We start from the raw sequence: 22,415 nt of genomic DNA on the forward strand, positions 1-22,415 counted from the left end.
ACTGCTGTGGGAACAGGACAAGCTGTGGAAGCACTCAATCCCTGACTGATCCTCCCGGTCACATCTCACGCCAACCACACCCTGCTGTTATCCAGTGTTTCCATACTCCAGTACTAAGGACCTGCCTCACACAAGGTTTCCCATGCTCCCTGGGACTGGAGTTCAGGAAAAACTAGTACAACTCTCCCCACTACATTGCCCCAAACACAATCCTGGATAGAGAGACTCATCTCACCTCAAAACACAAACACTACATCATACTTACCTCAAAATGCACATCTCACAAACGTTTGCAAACCACTACTGCTTCAGCTCCACAATGACATTTGGATGTGACAGTTCGCTGTCTGTTCCCATCTGCCAATAGGAAGTGTCAGAAACAGACAGAGCGTGACTACTGCATTGTCAGCATTTCCACACGTAACACTGCCCACCTCCCTCTCAGACACACACTCAATATAAAACATTTTTACACACCTTACCTGGGACATGAAGAAAACACAAAATCCACATGCATCTACTTTCATGCAGTAAAGTGCTGGGGAAAACAAACATGCAAATAATACATTCATCAACATCAATTGTACCATCAATGATGACACTTACACTTCTTGCCTTGCTCTTCCTTGATTGTATTGCATTTTACATTCACATTGCAACAGGCTTACGCACCAAAAACAATTACACTTTCACCTTTTGGTCATCCAATAGTGTATCTGCATGGACAAATTGGAGTCTAGTTACAGCATTTCACTGTCATATCATTACACACTGACTTACAAGCACCACAAGCAATTCCTTTTCACAGACAATGTTCAAATTGTGTAGTTTGTTTTTTCCTCATCTCACTGAGAAACCTCACCACTAACTGTGCTACATTCCCATGATTTTACTTATCCACGCACATTAAAGTCTGTAGTTCTATATTTACAATGGTGTTTGTCATTTCATTGGCAAGCCAGCTTAAATCCCTTGCATTAAACTCCACTATCAGTAATCACACCTGAGCCTTCGCTACAAATTTTTGTGCAAAAATAAAAAGCACAATGACCCAAAATGCACCTTACACATTAAGGCATTGCTTCAAAAGGTTGGCCTCAGAGGAAATCCCAGACTGGGCTCCGTACGCTCTCTAAGAAACCGAAACGAAGGCGTCCATCAATGTGGGTCACAGTACTTGCTTTAGATTACAACAGCACAAAGACATGTCATGGAAAAAGACAGATTGTTCAGTTCTATATTATGAAACATCAGTAAGAAAAAGCATTTAAAATAATAAGAATATGAATGGTTTTGAAGTCATCACGATTTCTTGCACGTACAAAGGTTCTCCAAAAAAGTTTTGATTCTAAACCTTGTACAGTACAGAAAACTTTTTTTTTTAAACGATATCTAGAGGCTTCCTCCCTCCACCTTCTTTAAAACGTAAAGGATTCCAATGCCGTCCACAGTGACGAATGTGGTGAAATCAGCTGACACATGGATCTTTTTCAGATTGGCTCCCATCGTGTAGAACGTCTGCAAGGCCTCTCCGGTCTCCACGCTCCACCACTGCAACAGAGGGAAAAATTAACTAGAAGAAACTTTACCATTTTCAACAGCACAAGGACACGCAAAACTTCACACGCTGACACCTTAGGGTCTCTGTTCCCTACAGCTGCACAGAAACAGAGAAAGCGGCAAAGGAAATGTCATCAAATGGCTGTTAACAGAACTGCTAAATGAGTGTGAATGCTGGAGGGCTGCGGTGTGATTGCCGTTAGTTTGGCATGCTGAGAAGATGAGGCCACCGCGCAGCTACCGGCCATACCATCAAACGACGACAGATGCCTTCGATCGTGGTGCTCGTTTTTACGGTCTCCGCATACAGATGCACAAACACAGCCCCTGACAGATATGTTAATCAGACAGCCCTTTTGGTGAATTTGCATTTAACAACTTCATTCTCCACAACTTACTGCTGTGCGTTTAAAAAAAACACACCCCAGTCAAGACTGAGTTTTCTGCCCAGTTTATCAAACCCCCAAATATACAACTACACAGTGACAAGACTGCATTGCACAGATACCACGCATTGCATCGCTTGTACGGTTTCTGAAAAAAAAAATATATTTTTCCCAGATTGCATATTCAGGTAAGAATCTGCTCTGCGTCTTCGGTCTCCAAAACCCAAGACAATAACAACAAAGGGTCAGCGCTAAAGGGTGAGTGGTCTGAAAACCCCATTCAGTCACAACTAACTCATTCGTTCATGCCCACGCGGACGGCACAGCACACACTGAATTATCTGTCAAGACATCACAGCCTACCATGCGGGAGGCTTGTAGATACCCCACCTGATTACTTCCACCATAATATGTTTGAAACCGCAGAGTGCAGTCCGGAAGACACACCTGACCTTGTTCTGCTTCATCCACTCTCCAAATACATATGTACCTTAAAATGCCACAAAAAAAAAAAAATTGCTTGTAGCCAAAGCAGACTAGACTGATTTCGACAAGGTTTTTAAATATTTTTTTTCTATTGAACAAGAGAGGACATGATTCATCCAGACCTCAGAGTCTCAGTCAGGAGAGTGAGGGGAAAGCGTTCAAGGAGACATGAATAAGGACAATTTTATCCCTCAAGGAAGTGGAGAATTGCAGATCTCCTCCTGAGACATCACATTTCCACACACACAAGCAGACTGGGACAGTTCAGGTCAAAAGATCAGGGGTCAGCAGTCACCCTCTGACACTACGGGCATTGTGAAGTTGAGCGACAAACCCGAGGGTACAGAGGAACTGGCTGCAGTGGCCCTGTTCCTTCTCGTTCACTCTCACCCCATGTGTTTTGGGTTGTTGACCACAGTGACTGGGTTGGTCAGGCTACGGCTGCTACTCAGTCAAAAACACAATGTCACTTTAAAGTGAACTTTCCATATGAAACTGTACCAGGGAATGCTTCTGTTTGTATCCTCTTTCGTAAACTAAAATCTACAATTATAACGGCAGTGTTTGCGTAGTGTTTTGGTCTGTTACTTTTAAGCCTGTCATACGGTTCAAAAGGCTTGGAATGTAACGTATGAGCCACAGGATAGAAAGGCAATTGATAGTTGGGTAAAGCCGCTGCGCTATGGGTGCGCAAGAGAAATAAAGAAAGCAGAGCCTTCAAGTGACATGTGTTGCAATCTGTGTCAAGTTCTCCTGTGGTACAAGTGCTTGTTCAACCGTTGGCAATCAAAGAAAAGAGACAAATGGATTGAGTGAATTGTCTCAAAAACCATTAAACATTGAGGCTACAACCAAAAGTTCAAAACCAAATCAAAAGGAAATGTTTCTTTACCTACAAACAACTCCTCTAACTTTCATTTGGATTAAAAAGGCTTAACTGATTTTCCCATACATTTTTGCACACAGTCCGAAATTCTCAGTTGAAATTTTCAAACATTAAAAAATAAATACGACCCCACCTCTTGTCAATCATGCTTACACGATTCCTACAAAACTTTCCACAGTCATAAACATGATTTAGATCAGGTCACATTTCCTACATTATCACATCCATAGCAAACATTCTGATAGGAAAGCATGACAAATACGAAAAAACATGAACATTTCAGTGTACAAGGACCTTTAAATCAGCGGCGACCTGCTGCCCATCGTATAATAAAATGTACATTCAAACAAATTGTCTCTGAACCATTTTATTGGAAATGAAAACCGACAACAACTCTGTGCATTAGCATTCAATTCAGTCGAGTTTATCAACTACTCCTAGCAAATTTCACAAAATACTTTCATCTCCAAATCTCCCCTAGTTTTTCCCCTCCATTTCCTCTGTCTAATAACTGCCAGGATGGGTCTGAATGTTGTGTCGAAACGACAGTTGTGACAGTGAGACTAGAACAAGCCCATCTCCCTTACGCATCCAGACTCCTCAGAGGAATTGTGAAACTCTGGTCATACCATTGAGATTAGAGTTGCTACTGCTAAAAAAAAAAAACAAATCAAACAGCTTTTTACTCACGGTTGTTCAACAGCAGAAACAGACAGAGGAAGTAAAGAGTCTCTTATTTGCAGGTGAATGCTGAGGGAGGACTCCGAGCAATAAACCGCTGTGATAGAAACGTTCTGTCTGGTAGAGGTGAAGGTCTGGATGCCCTGGAGCTGATGTGTGTGAATTACTATACCAGTCTCCCTAAAGCAGCCAAATCCTCCAGAGGACAAACACTACGTGTGTGAACGAAAATGAGTCTGGCGGTGTGATTTAATGCTTATGAGCCTCTTCCTCACTAAAGGTGTAATATCCTGGCTGACCTCCTCATCCGTTTCTGCTCTCCTCCAGGAAATATTTAGGTCTCACACGGAGGAACGCTTTGTCACTCGCACTCAGAGCTACAACAACCATTTGTCTTTTATGAGTGAAAGCAGCCTTTATAAATCACTCAAGCACACAACACATTTCAGTAGGGTCATTCTGTACGCATCCTGCATGCTATTTAACAATGCTGCCTTGATTTAAAATGAATAAATACAAACGTGACGCGATGGCCTGATGCAGACATCCTGACAAATGAGACTGAAAACAAAGCCGAAGGAAAACAGACAAGGAAACAGCATGAAAAGACAGATGCCCTGCCGATTTGTCCTTAGCAGATGAAACTGGGTTGGACTGGAGATGTCCTGTCTCAATGACAGACCGAGACAAAAGGACAGAACGCTCCTAAAATAACAGATACTGGTTTCCATGTCAATTAGGGGTGTCGATAGGCATCGATGATAAAAGTGATGCTTAAATGAAACTGATGTTTAAAAGACCTCCAAAAATTGTAATTCTGTTATTACTGACCCTCATGTCATTCCAAACCCATCAGACCTTCAGAACACAAATTAAGATATTTTTATTGAAATCCAAGTGCTTTCTGACCCTGCAAACACAACTGACATTTTCAAATGGACAGAAGGGGTAGTACGGAGATTGTGCACAAAAAAAATATTCTTGTAGCTTAATAAAACTACTGTTGAACTCCTGATGTCACATGGACTTTCAAATTCCTTATCACTTCCTGGGCAATGAACATGTCAGTTGTGTTGCTGTCTCTCGGATTTCATCAAAAATATCTTAATTTGTGTTTTGAAGATAAACTAAGATCTTGCCTACAATAATAATGCAAACAACTCCAGTAATTATCTGGTTGATGCTTCAACAGATGGCATTGTTGCACCTAAACACTGGTTGCAACTTGTCTCAAAAATTACACAAACACATCAGAAGACTGCACCCAAAAAATTATGGTTCCAGATTCTTACCTCCTCCTTAAAACCCCATTTTGTGTGACTACCCCCCCCCCAAAAAAGAGGTAAGAATCTGCAAGCATTTACTAATTCCTAATGAATCCCCGACTCGCTGTATGCCTCTAAACAAACCGAGATCTGTTACCGTGAGATGGCAGCAGGCCAGTCAACTCAGTTGTTTTTGTTCTCTGATGGACTGAACTGCAAATGGTGTCAAACAACAAGCATCGCTGATGGCTCTATCTATGCAAACAAACATGCCATTGACAAACTGCAGAAGGCAGACATCAAAAGATGCAGATGCAGCTGAGAGCCAGATCACCTCAAAGTGAACGCAGAAAGCTGTCGTGCTGAACAAGCTCAGGCATGGTGATGTACAGTACACCAGACTGTTCCTGCTGTCTGAATGACAAGCTAAACTCAAGAGTTTAATGGAGCAAACGAGGCTGCTGTCCCGGTGCATTATGACACCTGACAAGATTCAGCTTAATTTAATTACTTTGCTATTCTTTTAAATCATTTTGGGGTATTTTGGCTTCATTTTATAAACACGATTGACGATAGAGGAGAAGATGGTTAAAACGGGACAACATTACAGTCTGAACTGCTACGAGCAAGTTGAAAATGTCAGTGTTTGTCTATAATCACATGTCTGAAATAAAAGCAAGACATGGGCAGGAAATTAAATACCTAGGGATCAATCACAGGATCAACTATTGCAACAGAAAAAAAAAAAAGACTTCACAACATCTGCTCCGATATAACCGGATCCTGCAGGCGACGCAAGTTCTCAAATCACAACAGAAGTGCAGGAAGCGCAGCGTGACGACTCACACACCTTCCTTCGTAGCAGATTTACAGCAGGTTTGGTTCAGTCTGATGAAGAGGTTCGGCTAGGGATTTGGCATAGACTCGGACGATGATTCATTTATCATTTGATATTACAGACAGCGGGATCCTGAGTGTGAGGACAGCCGGAGATCAATCAGAGCTTATTATCGGGTCTCCGACGGATCTGTCGCTCACACGCTCAAACGGAGGGTCAGCCTGATGCAGACATGTTTGATAAACTGACAGATTGATGTGTGATGAAGCATCATTACGCTTGTGACACTTACACATTGTACAGATGGCTCCGAGTATATTAATAAAGAAGTCTCAAAGCGTAATGGACAACGGCTGACTGTGCTGATGGAAGTTAGTCTCGCTCCGCTCCTGACACAATAATGTGTCTCTGTGACATGAGCGATCGGACGAGCGCATGATAATACAGATCAAATGGTCATGACGTCACAAACAACAGACTGGCAAGAGTTCATCTTGGTTGCACTTTTGCAGATCTGCACAACGCCTGAAAGAACGCAGGGCAATGGAGCATTGCTATAATTAAGAAAAGTTATAATTATAACAGTAATAATAAAAAATGGTAATAGATTTTTAAATTTAATACGATTCAGTGGGTTTATTTTAATTTATGTTCATTTATTAAATATCTGCTGACGCTGTAAATTACAGGCTTTTAGACCCTCATCTAAGACACTCTTAGGCTCCTAATGTTTGCATTTTCTGAAATCGGGCGGCAATCATTTATGTTGCTTTATTAATTTACCAAAAAAGAAAATTATGAACAATTGTATTTTTTTTATTTTTAGCCGACTGTAAATCATTACCACACATTAAATCACTCCCAGGTTAAATTTAGAGTAAAAAAACAGCTATTTTCCAGAGTGCACCACTGAGGATCTGCTTGTAAACAGTGATGTAAATGTGTGTACCTTGATGTATCCGCCCGTAGAGACCAGTACCCCGTTATCAGGGGAGAAGTGCAGGTCAGTCACCCATCCACCGTGGAAAGAGTCCATGGAGTCCTTAGTGCCCCGTGAACAGGTCTTCAGAAGAGCTCCATTCAGCATGCTCCACAGCTTCAGATACACAAAACAACATTGTTACATAAGTAATAGGTTATCAAAATGCATGCAACACAATGTAGATTTCACAAGTGTTTTTATAATGCATCAATTCTTCCTCTAAAAAAATCAGACATTTCTTATGAGAAGTTAAAACCCACTAAATACAAATTTCTCTTGTTTTACAGTACTAAAACCCGATTTACAGTTATTACACAGTGATGTGTGGCAGTAAGTCGTGTTAAATAGAGACATGAGGTTTGAAAAAGCACCACAGGCCATGAATTATAACATCACAGCATTTCTCTCTTTTTGTGGTTCTGTCCCTTTCTCTCTTTGCGAGAAGCATCTTTAATTGATGAGGTAGATTTTCTTCTTAACAGTTCTGAGCACCGGGCCTGTCTCCCCGCAAGAAAAACTGGCAGAACTGACAGATGGGAAGCTGAGTTTTAAGGTTTCAGGATGCATTTGTTCCTACATCACTGTTCTTAACATCTCTATTTGCCCTCAATGTGGCCATAACGTCTGCTCACATTCACAGATATGAAAAGTAAAACGAAAGAGGCACTCAACATACCAAATCATAACATCTTTCTGAAGCTTGATTGGGGCCGCAATCAGATCTCTACTCCTTTTAACACAGATGATTTACAACTTGAAGCAGATTAGGATTATACTTACCCTGATTTCTCCGTTGTCGTCGCCAGTCGCGAGTAGCATGTTGTCCCAAGAAAACCGGCAGCTACGGACGCAGTCCTTGTGTCCCTCCAGCAAAAAAGTAATCTCCCACGAGGCACTGCTCCACACCTTGGCGAACAAAATCAGCAGTTATGAGCCATTTTACTGCATGAACTGAACAGGAGCAAATCTGATAACATTGCCATTTTGTGCTGTAAAATAATTTGAAGCGATCTAATGGCATTTTTGATAGATCTCTTTGTGAAATTGTTAATCTAATAATAAATCGAATCGGAACAAGGTTGAGCAAATGATCAAAACTGCTGCTTGAAATTTGTTTTTCCATCTCTAATTTTAGTCAGACTTAATCATTATTTGTGGCGGCTCCATTTGGCATGAATTATTTTTTTAATCAGCTCTCCAAATTCACTTTGCCGTCCTCTCTCTAGTCAGTGAGTAGTTCTGGCAGGCAGACGTGAACATGGCGTCTCATTAGAAAGCTCTTCTGGTATATGCGGTGTCATACGGAGCGAGAGCACTTCATCTCATTACGCTCTCAGATGAGCAGACTGGACTCTGACCTCTGATACCACAAACAGAGGGCGTCATGCTTGTGTGTAAATGTATCTGTGAGCTTTTGTACTGCACTCATGCAAAGTTAATTAGGCAGAATTTGGCTGTACATGGCATCATTAAGGCAAGCACCCAGGGCTCAGTAAAGATACTCCAGGTAGTCACCTAGCACAGTCCTTACACCGTGCCAACACAGACTCGCACCTACAGTGCAGTAAACAAACTAACAGTGTAACGAGAGCAGCTGTTCACACAGTCAGAGGCCAGGATCTAAACACAGAGGCGGCCGAAGCTCAGAGTTAAGTGTGAACAAGATCTTGTCCTCTGACACTGATCTGATGTATGAATCTGTGCCTCTTCTCTGACCTTAGCCGTCCTATCAGCCGATGTGGTGACAAAGAGACGTCTGTCGGAGGACACGTCACATGACAGGACAGCACCCTTATGACATTCAAGGTCTTGCAGCATCTGACCTCTGTTCAGATCCCAGACCTGCAACAAAAACAAAGGGACTGCTTTGCTGAAAATGCCAGGCACTGTATTAATATGGCACACTTGTAGAATTGAAATGCATTACGATTGTAAACTTACCTAAACAAACTAATTCAACTAAAAAAAGAAAGGTAAAAACCATATGAAAGGGTTGCTAAATTTAAACAGTCTTCATTTTTTTCACATTATTTTTCTATTGCTAGATAATTACACAACCAAAAAAACAATTCTAACTATTTAGACAATTGAAATGGAACCGAAAAAAAAAAAAACTTATAATTTACTGAGACTTTGAATCAAGACTAAGCACCTCTTTTTATAGACTGAATTTGAGTGGCTCAGTACCATTTTTGTACCCTATTTGTGGAAAGTGGCAGGAAGTTGTGGACCATGCAAACAATCTTTCCCACAGAAGCCCTGATTACAACTGGGGTAAAGTATAATGATGACTACTGCTGATGAGATCCTAGAAAAGCTGTTTGCAAGCGATTAAGGGCATGCATCACCTAATTATCATAATTGACTGTGCTTTCAGTCCACCATTTGGGCTTGATAACCATGTTCTGCTCTGAAAGCAATGCAGTCTATATAGTGTTAGATGAGGTCTACATGTCATCCTACATACTCAGTGGATTCATTCATTGGCAAAGGCAGAGAAATTAGAAGTTGTTCTGTTTACCTTAACAGTGCCATCAAACGACCAAGAGAACAGGTGAGAGGAAGTAGAGCTGTTCAACAGGTGAAACTTCCTGACCGGCTCCTTATGGCCCTCCAGCACGAGATACTCACCAGTCCTCCACTTCCACACCTGCAGACAAAAACAAATGTTCATCCTCTCAAAGGTTAACATCTAAGGTCTCCTGAAACTGATTTCCCAAGCATACAGTATAGCATTGAAGTACTGATTTTGGTTCAATGTCATAAACTGTTTGTACTACAGTCTTATCCATTCTTTACAGCCATTCACAATCAATTACTAAACAGTCACTCCCCCCAACACTTCCTCTGCTTGTCATCAACGACACAATGAATCAATGAGTCCTGTAATGAGGCCTTTAATGAGCCCTGTAATGACCCAGTGCCCCAAACTTCTCAAACCAACACAACAGCTATAGCGGAAGTTTGGGAGCATGTGGCGCAATTACTAAATTACAAACTGGTAGACTTGTCATTCAACTCTACTCACAGCCAGAAAATAATGCATATAAAAAGGTTACACCAAACTTTTTTTATATATATATCGCCACATCCCAACACAAAAATTGCACAATCTTTTGTAAACATGAATGTTTAGCTAATTATGTTTTAAAAAAGTTTTTGTGATAACTAACATTTGTTTGTATTTGACAAAAGAATTGAACACAATAGAGCACATCTTTGTTATGAGAAACCGTGACTTACCCGGACAGTGGTGTCTTCTGAGGATGTGACGAGGGTTTCACCATCATCAGTGAACTGACAGTGGTGAACAGTCCTAGTGTGTCCTGTGAGCATCTGTGATGTTCTTCCAGATGGGACCTCCAACACCTTCAGACAGATAGACAGACAATGTGAAACTTTTGCATAGTTTTACTGAAATTAAAACTAAATAAATAAATATAGTGACCAATATGGTGGTGGGGTCAACAAGACATTGACATTGACAAAAAACCCTTTAAGTATTGAATGCATTATCTAAAAGACAACTATACATGAACAACATTATAAATGTATAGGCCTGAACTACTAATGACACTCATATAGAGCTGTAATCTCAAACTTCAGCAACAATACTTGTAAATGTGATTAAGATAAAGTGCACACTCAAAGATGGGTTAGTTTGCCCCTCTGTGTCCGGCATTCAGAAAAGCCAGACAGACTATCGGCCCTCTCTGCTGCATTTAAATCTTCCAAACGCAAACTTCAAAAGCTGTCTGGGGCTACGGGTGCGTGAGCTGTGTTTTTGGAAAGTAAATAAGAGGTATTTTTGCTTGCGGTGCTGGTGTTGTGGTCATGCAGGCATTTGTTCAAATGCAGTGAAAATGCAGATTTTAGAAGTCAAGAATAAATGTGTACAGAACCATCAGCTTTGAAGTTACATTATTCTTCTGAAATCAGTCTAATGAAAACAGCTGTGCTGTTTAATATTGTTGCGAAGTATTAAGCTTTTTTTTTTCAGAATTCTTTGGACAGCATTATTATTGAACACTAAAGAAAAGGTCACAAGTAAAATCGCTGTAAGTGTGAACAGCCTGTAACATTTCACATACCTGCCTCTCACTGTACCTGCACTGTACCTGTCTCAAGCCCTAGTGCCAGCACAAAATCACGCTGGAAATTCAGCAGCTGCAAGGCTCTCCATCCAACGCTCTTCAGAAACTGTCTAACTTTCCCTCTTCCTGTCTGCGCACACATACACAAACAAATACCTCCTCTCTTCATTTTTACACTCACTTCAATAATGCCAGGGCTCTCTATTGGGGGAGATCAGTAAACTGCATTTACTGAAAGAAAATTGCTTTAGTAGTGAACAGTTCACGTCTGCCCTTTTCTGCACAGTCCAGTGACAGTCTGGTGCCCTCTAGTGTTTCATAATGTTATCAACATTACTGCAGATGAAGGAAAGCCTTATATACATTTTTTATTTAAAGCTGCAAATTACTTCATAAAATGTTATATCAAACATGGTTTAAAAAAAAAGTGTAGTTAACTAAAGTAACAAAATGCATAATTACAAAAAAAAAAAAAAATTGTGGTAAACCGTATATCACTGGCTTCATTTATACTAAACCGAGTTCATTGTTAACTGTTTTATTCATTTAAATTCATTTTACTGCTTTTCTAAATCAATCTGTCCATCTCTCTTTCAGGTGAACACACACAATCAGGCAGAGATGGAGAGGAGCAATCTAAATAAATGGTTATTTGGCAGTAAACAGGTGTAACGCAAGCTTTAGAGAGCACCACTTATTTTTATCAGTCAGCGGTTACACCTCTAGGCGTCCCCGATGCACCAGTCACATCTATTACACTACAGTACACACTGTACAACACAGGAGGACAACGCTCACCTCCAGCATGACCACATTCAGTAGAGGGAGAGAGAGAGAAGGGAAGGGGCGAGAGATTAGAGGGCTGAGTGCAGTTGACAGCCATGGCAAATCTCATTGCTGGAGGCCAGTCAAAACACCCACAAGCATCCTGAAGGCTATTTTTGAGCTGAAATACCTGTACAGTTCCGTTCTCAGTTCCCAGGGCCACAAACAAAGCATTTCTGCTGATGCATGTACAGCGAATCCTGGACGGCAACTCCTCGCTCTCAAACACGACGGCACCTGCCAGTCCGGTCCGTACCTGATTACAGAGTGAGTGTCATATATACACGCAATCAGCCAAAAAACAGCAGGATGCTAACACTAGACGCGCAGGTGTCTGTTGGACCCTACCTGTAATCGGTTTCTGCTGTCTGGAACAACTATTGTAACTTCACTTTGGGAGAAGAGTACATCAGAATCCCTCTTCAGAGCCGCAGCAGAGGAGGTGTGAACCTGATCCGTCTCCCACAGCTAGACAAGCGTTAACACTTCTTGTGATAACAGGTCAATACTGTTCAAACAATAACTGCAAAAAAAAAACTGTCGAGCTACAGGAAGAGAGGGACGGAAGCTAGCTTACCCTGATGGTCTGATCATCAGAGGAGGACAACAGGAGTGAGCCGTCAGGAGAAAACTGGACACAATGAACCCAGCTCAGGTGACCATTGCATTCGGCTTGCTTTTTACTGGTCTCAAAGTTCCACAACTTAAAACAAAAAAAAGAAAGGAAATTAAATTAAGGTTTTATATTGTTAATTTGTAATTCTGGTAATTCAGTTTCAAGATTTCAATACGATATGAATGTGGCTAATAACATTGATTGGACAAGGGCAGAACACATTTAACTTCGTCTGCATGTCCTGTAGAACTCAACTTGTTCACATTTATATCCACCTATTAAATTGACTCAAATGACAAAAAACACTTGATACCAATGATTTTCAAATTAATATAGTACTTTTGATCTACATTTTGACATTCCTATTTTCAAAAACTACAAATCTTCATGTTTTCGAAAAATGTAATCAGCACGACGTTTAGAATGATTTCTGAAGGATCGCGTGACGCTGAAGACTGGAGGAATGCATGCTGAAAATTCAGCTGTCAAGGAAATAAGTTACTTAAACCTATTTTAAATATTTAACAATATTACTGTTTTTACTGTAATTTTCGATCAATTAAATACTGCTTTGATGAGAAAAGACTTTACAAAACAATCTCACCGACTTTTGAACAGTGGTGTATTATGAGGACACTTAAACACCTTAGTTTTGTTACAGAATCTAGAACACAACTAAGGGGTTACAGCAGGTGCAATGGTTTAAGAGAATTTCAACTGAATATTCAAGATTTCAGTCTTTTGGGCAAACAAAGTTATTGTATAGAAACAAAAACGCAAACCCAGAGTTAAGCAAGGCGGTGTATTTTTGGAAATGCTGTCTGCAGAGTAAACTCATGTTCATGTTGTGCTGTACCTCTACAGTGTAATGAGAGAGTGCCACGGCCAGCAGGCTGCTGTTGGGACATGCGTGACAGTACTGCACTGTGCTCAGACGACTCGTCTTCATCTCCAACAACATGTCTGATGTCTTCACGTCAAACACCTACAGTACATGCATACAACACAGACGATATACAAAGTTAACACACAAACCATGAGCACAGGGGAAACAGGAATAACCTCACATTAAAAATGTTTTTTAATAAAGTAACAATTTCAGTAGATAACTGATTTTATGACCACTTATCTGAATTGGTGCATTAAAAGTATATTCTCATAAGATAATGCCTGTTAAAATTAAGTGTTTGTGTGATTGATGTGAAAAAAATAAAATAATAAGCTGTTACAGGCACCAAATCAAAAATATTGAGTGGCGATGCCAACTCGTTTCACAACACCACTCACAAATCACTTACAAACACAGCGTTTCTGGCAGCACAAATGATCCGTGAGCCATCGGCCGACCAAGTGCTGCACTTCACGATGGCTTTTATTTCATCGTCACTCTCTGGGAAGAAACTACTGACATCAATTGATTTCCACTCGTTGGTAGATGACACCTCAAACAGCTGACAGATACAAAAGACAACAGTGCAAGAAACACATAAGACAACATCTGTACTGACCAAAGATGATCCAGCAGTTGGAAACCCTTAGAAATGAGAATGTAAATAAATGGACGAGGATGTAGATCAACTTGTTTTTATATTATATATATATATAATACTATATAATAGCGTTTAATTCTATAAGAAATTAATTAAAATTAAAACAAAACAAAAAACATGCATTAAATATGCAGGCACAATAAATGGCCAAGTAAAATTGCTGGCCAATAAATAAAGTGATCAAAGAAAGTCAAGCAACCTTCAAGGTGCCGTCACTGGATGAAGTGGCGAGGTAGGCATCATTAGGAGAAAAGCAACAGTGATTGACAGGCTCCATGTGTCCAAACATAGTGTTTTGAGAGGTCGGCTTGTTGGGGTTCCACAGCTGCAAGAAAAACGTAGAAGTGAAGGAGGGCAAAAAGCTAAGACAAACAGAAGAAAGGGATATCGTATGCTTTGTGTAGGGGTCTTGATCACTCTGTCAGGGTCTATTGAACAGGACAGCCTATGTAAGAGAAGAACATATTTCCTGCAGACTAAATGTCTTGTGTGCAACATCATATGCGGTTACATTCTCCAAATCTCATTTCAGGGTGTTTCTTTGGCTCCTCATGCCAAGATATTCCACGAAATGCCCCTATTGTGCTCACGCCTCCACTGGGGGGGGGTTGCTCTCATTATATTTTTGACACTCGTGCTCGCTCACTCGGTTTTCGCACCCTCAAATGAACACAGCTTAACTGCAGACTCCTGCTGTCACACTCCTACAGATCTCCCACAATTCTCTGCAAATTTCACAAGCCGTAAAATTACACGGCTGCCCCGTTCCCCTCCTCTGCTGTTCTGAGCAAGTGTCCTACCAGCTGTCATTCTCATTACTCATGTTCACCAAATCTGCCTCTAAATGTGGAAAGAGGAAATGGAGGGTGCGAAAAAAAAAAAGTGCGAATGAGATTTAATTATCAAACTCTTTGGAGCTCCACTACTACACACCTGCTTTCTGCACAGTTATGCACTGGACATTATATGAAGCAAAATAGCCATGAATTCACAAGTGATCAGTCAGAATCATTCTGAGAAAATGCTTCCCTGGAGTGGCTATTGAAATAACTTGGTAACTTACTGAACAAATCGTGACTCAAAAGGAATATGTGTTACACAAAATTAGTTCATTAGAATATAATTACTTCGAGTACTCATAACAATTTACTTAAGTTAACAATGGATAAAAAAATAGCTCCTAAAATAGCACAAAAAAAAATTCTAAACCTAAAAACAACAAATTATATTACTAAACTAGTAAAAATTCTAAAAGTTCAGAAGTAAAAACATTAGGGGAAAAAACCTTAAAGGGCTCATTGGATGCGACATGCACTTTTACAAGCTGTTTGAACTGAAGTGTGTTGGCAGCATGTGTGTGTGTGTGTGTACACAACCACCCTATAATGATAAAAATCAACCCAATCTTTTTTTTTATCTCGTTAAATAATTTCCCCTTTCTCAAATCGAGCCAATCTCAAATGCCTGTCTGTTTAAACATCACAGAGCAGAGGAGCTCATTTGCATTTAAAGTGGCATGCAATAAAACAGCATGCTGTACACCGCATTGTTTTTGAGAGTAAAATATTAACCAAACCATGTTACAGACTTATCATTAAGACCCTAAAGAATCATAGCTTGTGGAAAATGGGCATCCAATGACCACTTAAACTAGTAAAGATTCTAAGAACTCTAAAAAATACAAATAAAAACTCTACTACTATCCTACTATAGGATAGTATACTATCCTACTATACACACACACACACACAAAAAAAACATTTTACAAAGAAAAATTCAAACTTCTCACCTTAGTGTTGTTGAATTTGTCATTTGAGCAGGTGGCCAGCAGGACACGTCGGCCTGTGTTGGTGAACTGGCAGTGGTTTATCTGCTCCTCGTGTTCCTCCCCAAACTCTCTGATAAGAACCCCTCGCTCAACATTCCACAACTACAACACACAAAACAAACCTCGTTCTCCTGTCTGACTTTTAATCAATGTTCACAGAACTTTACCGCATAATGACAGTATAGAGTCAGACGTCTGTCAAGCAATCTGGAGCAAACTATTGCCCAACAGAAAGATTCTGACAAACAAATAAAATGGGCACAGAGACAGGCACACTAACCTTAACCTTCCTGTCACTGGAGCACGTTGCAATGTAACGGTCATCTGGAGAAAAGGCACAGCACAGAACGTCTTCGTCATGAGCCTGAAGCTCCAGAAGCTTCTCTCCAGAGGTCGTTTTAAACACCTGTTGATTACAAAGAGACAAATTTGGCCATCACATAATACTGCACAGTGTTGAGATGAACAGCTGGACACAAACTGATGTTTACCCGCAGTGCCTTGTTGGCCCCACAAGAGGCGATTTTACTCCCATCTTTGGAGAAGCCAGCGTAGTATACAGACCCCTGGTGAGGATGCATGACCAGCCGAGACAAACTGTCCTGATTATTTTTATTCCTAAAAAAAAAAGTCAAAACACCCTTTCAATCAAAATCAATCTGTTTTCAATCTACATTCTACTGCATGAAAGTTACTGTGTGAGGCAGTGAGATACATACACCCAGTCCAGATAGAGCTGCCCTCTGCTGGCCCTCTTCTGCGCCTGCATCAAGGCCTGTCTGTAAACCTCTGAACACACGGGCTGAGACAGAGCCAACTGCACTACGTCAGGAAACGGCTTCTGCTCCAAATGATGTCCGTTTAAAGACAGGAACTCCTGAAACTGCAGTCTCACCTCACTGTTCTGTGAAAACACCACAACATGTCATTGCACAGAACGGTAGGAGGTGTGTTATTGCGGCTAAGATCATGAGCAAAAAAATGTTCACAATAACTCTGAATGATCCATTACTTTTATACAGATTTGCTTTTTTTTTTTTTTTTTTTTTTAAAGTGCAGGGGGTTAATGTGCAAGTTTAAGGTTAATTTTTAGAACCCAATTAAAATTTTTCAGACTTCAATATAAAAACATACATGTATAAAAAGCAAAAGTTAAGTTACAAATGAACGCTTTTAAAAACAAGCCATTCTCAAACATGTTTACCATAAGTTGTCCAAACTGAGGCACAACAGTCAAAAAATCTGGCCTGTTTATTCAAACTGTATTCAATGTCAAATTTTATGTAAATACTGAGCAGCCTAAACTGATTAAGACATGCAACTGTAAGGAACATCAATCGAAATTAAAACTCAACAGTAATAAATACCTCTTTGTCTAGCATTTCACCATATTCTACATAATCGTTGATAAGATGGGCACATCCCATAAACTGAGCTTTCTCTTTGACCCAGTCCAAGGAAAACATCAGTGAATAAAGCTCCTGAAATGAGAGAACTGAATGTTCATGGCGTTTCAGTAAACATTTGAAGATTCTACATAAGAAATGATTGGCTGTAACATAACCTTAGACAGTCCTGCTTTAGACATGTGGTACGGGAGGAAGCGGTACCAATACGAACGGTCTATATCTCCAGAGCTGGGTGGCCTTTCGTTATAAAACTGCTGGTATTGACGGACAAGCTTTTTATGCAGCTCCTACAGGAAACACGACAATTCAGACCTTGTTCTCTGGTGGGCTCTCTTAAAAAGAGATGCAACCTAACTCACAGCAATTTGATCACGATTCTGTTCAATGAGGAAGTCCAGCTGCAGATCATGAAGGTAATAGTGGTATGGTCGCTGGTTACAGTCTCGAAACAGCAGAGATTTATTCACAAACTCCTGTAGGACATCCTCCACTTCCTCCAACTCCAGATCCCACAGCACTGACAGAACCTGCAGAACAGAAAACAAAACCCAACAACAAAAAGACTAGTTTACATGAGAAAAAAAAAAAAGCCTCCTTATGTCACATTTGCAAGTATTGTAATGGTACTGATTCTGTACAATGTAGCACTGCTTTAGTAGTTGGCAACAGATTTTCAGCCTGACCTTAGCAGGCACTTTGACGTCTTTCTGCATGATGCTTAGGTCTCTGTACAGATCTCTGTGTTCGGGCTCCAAAACCTGCAGGCTGGCATCCATGGCCTGGTCCAGAGCTTCATAGTCATAGGACGATGACTTGCGGATCCGCTTGAACTGCTTCTTCTGCAGCTGTCGCAGGTAGTAGCTCCAGCGGTCAGGGAACTCCCTCAATAAAGCTCCAATGAGAGAAACAACCAGAGGGGAACCTAACAGGAAGATAAATATTTACAAAGGTCATGTGTGTAAAGGACTGCAATAAATGGTACTTCATTCCTATTACCATAGAATTAATCACTATAATGCCTTTTCTATTCAAAAAGCTGTCTTTAGGAGTTTGGTCACGTTTGATCATGTTTCGAGGTTCTGGTTCATTTTTGCATCAAGAGTAATTCGTACCTTTACATTCGCTCACAATGCTGCGGGCCTGTTCTGGAAGTTTCTGTGGTTTCTCGTTAACATACAAAGCAAGAATTTCCAGGCCTTTCTCCTCATCTAGACCACTCTCGACAGGCACTTCAAAGCTTGTACCTACAAACAGAGAGAGGCACACACACGAACCCTTGTATTTCAATGAAATTAGGATGCTGAATTGAGCAAGATAACCGCAACAATATAGAGAAAGGAACATTTCTCTCATGAGCTCAGCTGAAAATAGCTTATCTCCAAGACCAGCTGCTCTCCATGATCAGTTTTATGTAGGCTAATTTAATTTAGTTCAGGATTTTATTTTATTTTTTCAGATGCAAGCAGGCACAAGTTCCACCTAGACACAGACTAACCTAGACTTTTATTTAGGAATAACCACTCTGTGTAGTTGGCCCAGAACCCATCTACGTAACACAAACTGGATGCACTAAAGTTGACCACTCACCGCTTACGGAGTCAGACAGACTACGATTGCGAGTGGTTAGAAGAACTCTGCACTGGATATCAAAGGACCTGAGAGTTGAGCTGTCCCAGACGTCGTCCAGAATCAGCAGGGACCTGATGAACAAGAGAAAGTGGCTGATTTCAGTGGACTTGCATGTTCTGAAGTAAATACAAATAACTATTACCATATCCTTTCACACTCACCTGGGGAACTTGCGCAGCATTAGGAACCGTAGGCGCTCTTTGGCCTCCTCCACGGAGCAGGGTGGCCGCAGACTGGCTTCTGAACTTTGACCCTGCTCCAAACGGAAACACAAAGACTGCATCCTTACCAACAGGTCTGCCCGCTCACACTGGCCGACAGAAACCCAGTGAACGCCACCTGGAAAACACTCTGAGCAACAGAGGAAAAATAATTACTTTTAGTCCTGCAGTCTCTTAAAAAAAATCCTTTCCCACTTTCAATAATTTTTTTTTTTATTATTATTAATTTGCCCACCATTAATTTAAAATTCATCTTTTTTTGGTTTTTATTTTTACTCCATAGCATTTATCATAGATTATAGAATAAGCAAATAAACAAATGAAAAACTAAAAAGCTACAACAAAACTTAGAACAAAGCCAAAAACAAAATACTAACATTTAAAAATAAAACAAAATACGCAAAGAAAAATCAATAAATACTAAATCCAACAAAAATACATAAAATAAATTAAAAAGTGTACATTAAAAAAAAATAATAAAGAAATGAAATAATTTTTTAATGAAAAATAAATTCATTACCCTTAATGAGGGCACGGTCTCGGACAGCTTCGGCAGCCATCACAGACTTCCCTGAGCCAGCCATGCCAAACACAGTGACCCAGCCCGGCGTATTCTGCAGTCGGTACAGCTTCTCCCGGATCAGGTTGAGCAGAGCGGGTCGGTTCACAAACACCATGGGTCTCTGAGGCACGCCACCTTCACTCAGAATCACCTGAACTAGAATAAAAACACAAAACTCTTAACATCTCATTTAAACCTCCTTCGAAAACAAGTTCATACATGTCTAAGTGGTTACCAGAGGGAGACACCCCATCAGCAAAGCTCTTCTCTCCCTCGGGGCTGAGCAGAGGAAGGTCACTATGAAGGAGGTTGGCCAGATCGCCATAACTCTCCCTGATCAGTGCATTGTAGAAGGAGATGTAGGCCCTGTTGTCTTTCCTCAATAGCACCTCTAACAGGGCTGCGGCCTGCTCTTTTCTAGTAGGCTGGGGAAGCAGAAACAGGAAAGCTTGACTTGCATTCACTTTTTATTCAAGTACAATGAAGCCTGTATGAAAACCACAACAAACCTTGCTAAGCACCCTTGATTCTTCTTCATTTGTCAGGACGCCGTCGCTGACCATGTGGTCCATCAAGTAGGAGGCTTTGATGTCCTGCTCCAGAGTGGTTTTGGAGCGCAGCAGGCAGCTGCGAGCACGTTCCTCCATCTCCACATAAGCAGCGGTGCTCTTCTGAGAAGACTGCACTTAACTGATGGTTACTTAATGCAATAGGGCAAGATACATTGAACTGTGTGGGAAAGCACAAACAAATTAAGCATTTTAATCACTAATCCTGGGGCCATAATACAGAAAAACCCAACTCCGAACACTTACTGGTTTAGTAAACATGGTTCTGTTAAACTTATTTACCACATTACATTTTTCACATCCTCACATTAGACTTGAGGTTTGTTCACACTAAGTTTCAATGACGGCTTAATTCTACGAGAATAGAGAAGTCTACAATATAACTAGAACCATAACAGAAACAATATCGTTGGAACCACTTTGTGGAAGTAGAAGATTTTGTGAAATGCATGTTCGATCGCAGCATGTTCTTTATATATATAAAAAAAAAAATATACAAAATTATTATGCATTGGTGTTGACATTAATATATTTATCTTTATAGAAAACATTCTTGGTGTAAACAGGCCTTTGGGGTGGGAGAAGTATGTAATGCAGGACCAGTACATGCACATGTACTATGGTATATTTGGAAATTTACATTTTAGGCAACAGCTTGCTCCTTATTGATTTTAATTGTTAGTCCCGATCCTGGCTGTTGATTGGTCGGAACATAAAATCCACTATATTAACAGCTGAATTATCTCACTGCGCTGGGTTGATTGTCAATTCATTTACATTGCAACGTTTAATTAGGTCACGAACAACATCTTCTAGCTGAAGGATTAATTACATTAAACTAATAAATAAAATAATAATATGTTCTTAATAATGTGTTTTACTAATTAATATTCTTAAATAGTAACGGCTGATTAAGCTCTTAACACTAATTTTATTGCGCAACAACATTCAGTTAAGCAAGGCACTAAATCATCCAGCGGAAGGATGCCACAATAACTTTTAAAATATTTTGTTGTTGGTGTTTTTAATTTGGTATTACTTCATTATAAATATGGATCTTCAGACTCTTCTGTATGTTAAATAATAATCATAGTTACAAAGAATTTACTGCATAGTAGTCCTTCCAAAAAACAACTGCCTTCAAACCATGACAAACAAATTCAATCGAGTGTTTCCAAACTTTTAAGTGTTCTAAAACCAAAACTAAAACTTGTACTTTATTAACAAAAATAAAGACGTGGATCCGCTGTTATGTAGTAACGTTACGTGTAACTTTACTTACGGTCATGTCACTGAATAAAAAGAAATATAAAATATTGTGAATAATTCATGCCAACAAGCGCACCCGTCCAAAAATATCATATATAATTTCAACGGAGAAACTACTAGGACGACTGGCAAGAAGAAAATGAATTTGACACACTTAATTTAAAGACTCAGGTGTGGTTAATCAGCCTAAAGTAACGTAACGTACGTGGTGATTGTTAACTGACTTCTGATCACTTACGTTAGAGTAACAATCGAAGTTAATTTTAAAAGACATGGTTATACTTACAGATACTGTGCTTCGAGAAAAATTTGAGCGACATGAGAGAACATTTCCTGCTGTACAGACACAAATTACTTTCAGTAAAACATTACAAAAATAAATCCAGTTGATAAGAATCCAATTGTCCGCCCCTAAAATGTACTCTTCCTGCTTTTTGACACAAACAACTTCCCCGGTACGGTCTTGACCAATAGCGAAACGCCATGTAGTCACGTGGCACGATGAGGTAATGCAGAGATGCATATGTCTGTAACTAGGCAGATAGACGCATGCATAACTTTCAGAATTAACTTTAAACAACGGCTTTTCAGCAAAGACTACAGTAGTCAACATTTGAAGCGCATCAAAAAAAGTTGTCCTAAGACAAAAACGCATTTTGGTTTCAGGTTTTAGGACAATTTTGATGAAAGACTTTGATCCACTTCAGTTGTCTAGTGTAGGCTATATACAACTATAATTTAGGCTTAAACGACATGTCC

General features: G+C 40.1%; 1 protein-coding gene across 3 annotated transcripts; it reads right to left on the reverse strand.

Moving 5' to 3' along the window:
• Positions 1-616: 616 nt before the first annotated feature.
• Positions 617-22,105, reverse strand: apaf1 (apoptotic peptidase activating factor 1). Of its 3 annotated transcripts, XM_052554595.1 has the most exons (28): positions 21,943-22,105; positions 20,328-20,547; positions 20,054-20,243; positions 19,777-19,974; positions 19,197-19,386; positions 18,994-19,106; positions 18,519-18,650; positions 18,090-18,328; positions 17,766-17,933; positions 17,562-17,693; positions 17,365-17,478; positions 16,717-16,901; positions 16,489-16,615; positions 16,278-16,403; positions 15,959-16,099; positions 14,369-14,494; positions 13,918-14,070; positions 13,476-13,604; positions 12,581-12,706; positions 12,352-12,471; positions 12,134-12,259; positions 11,192-11,308; positions 10,328-10,453; positions 9,606-9,734; positions 8,801-8,926; positions 7,865-7,990; positions 7,052-7,198; positions 617-1,551 (listed from the first exon to the last, which is right to left on the reverse strand). In XM_052554595.1, exons 2-28 carry the CDS (start codon positions 20,463-20,465, stop codon positions 1,393-1,395), a joined length of 3,903 nt encoding a protein of 1,300 aa, XP_052410555.1. In that variant the 5' UTR covers positions 20,466-20,547; positions 21,943-22,105; the 3' UTR covers positions 617-1,392. The 3 variants fall into 3 exon arrangements, with proteins under 3 accessions (XP_052410555.1, XP_052410553.1, XP_052410554.1); XM_052554593.1 differs by lacking the exon at positions 11,192-11,308; XM_052554594.1 differs by lacking the exons at positions 11,192-11,308; positions 21,943-22,105 and adding an exon at positions 21,670-21,783.
• Between the last annotated feature and the right edge of the window lie 310 nt (positions 22,106-22,415).

The sequence above is a fragment of the Carassius gibelio genome, chromosome B4 (assembly GCF_023724105.1).
Source record: "Carassius gibelio isolate Cgi1373 ecotype wild population from Czech Republic chromosome B4, carGib1.2-hapl.c, whole genome shotgun sequence".
NCBI lineage: Eukaryota > Metazoa > Chordata > Actinopteri > Cypriniformes > Cyprinidae > Carassius > Carassius gibelio.

What these genes read in the sequence shown, in the direction of transcription:
- apaf1 (XM_052554595.1), bottom strand. Translation starts at nt 20,465, where the DNA reads ATGGAGGAACGTGCTCGCAGCTGCCTGCTGCGCTCCAAAACCACTCTG. An exon ending in AATCAAGGGTGCTTAGCAAG is followed by an intron (nt 20,244 to 20,327) that starts GTTTGTTGTGGT and finishes CTGCTTCCCCAG; the next exon opens with CCTACTAGAAAAGAGCAGGC. An exon ending in CGTTTGATGGCACTGTTAAG is followed by an intron (nt 8,927 to 9,605) that starts GTAAACAGAACA and finishes TTTTTGTTGCAG; the next exon opens with GTCTGGGATCTGAACAGAGG.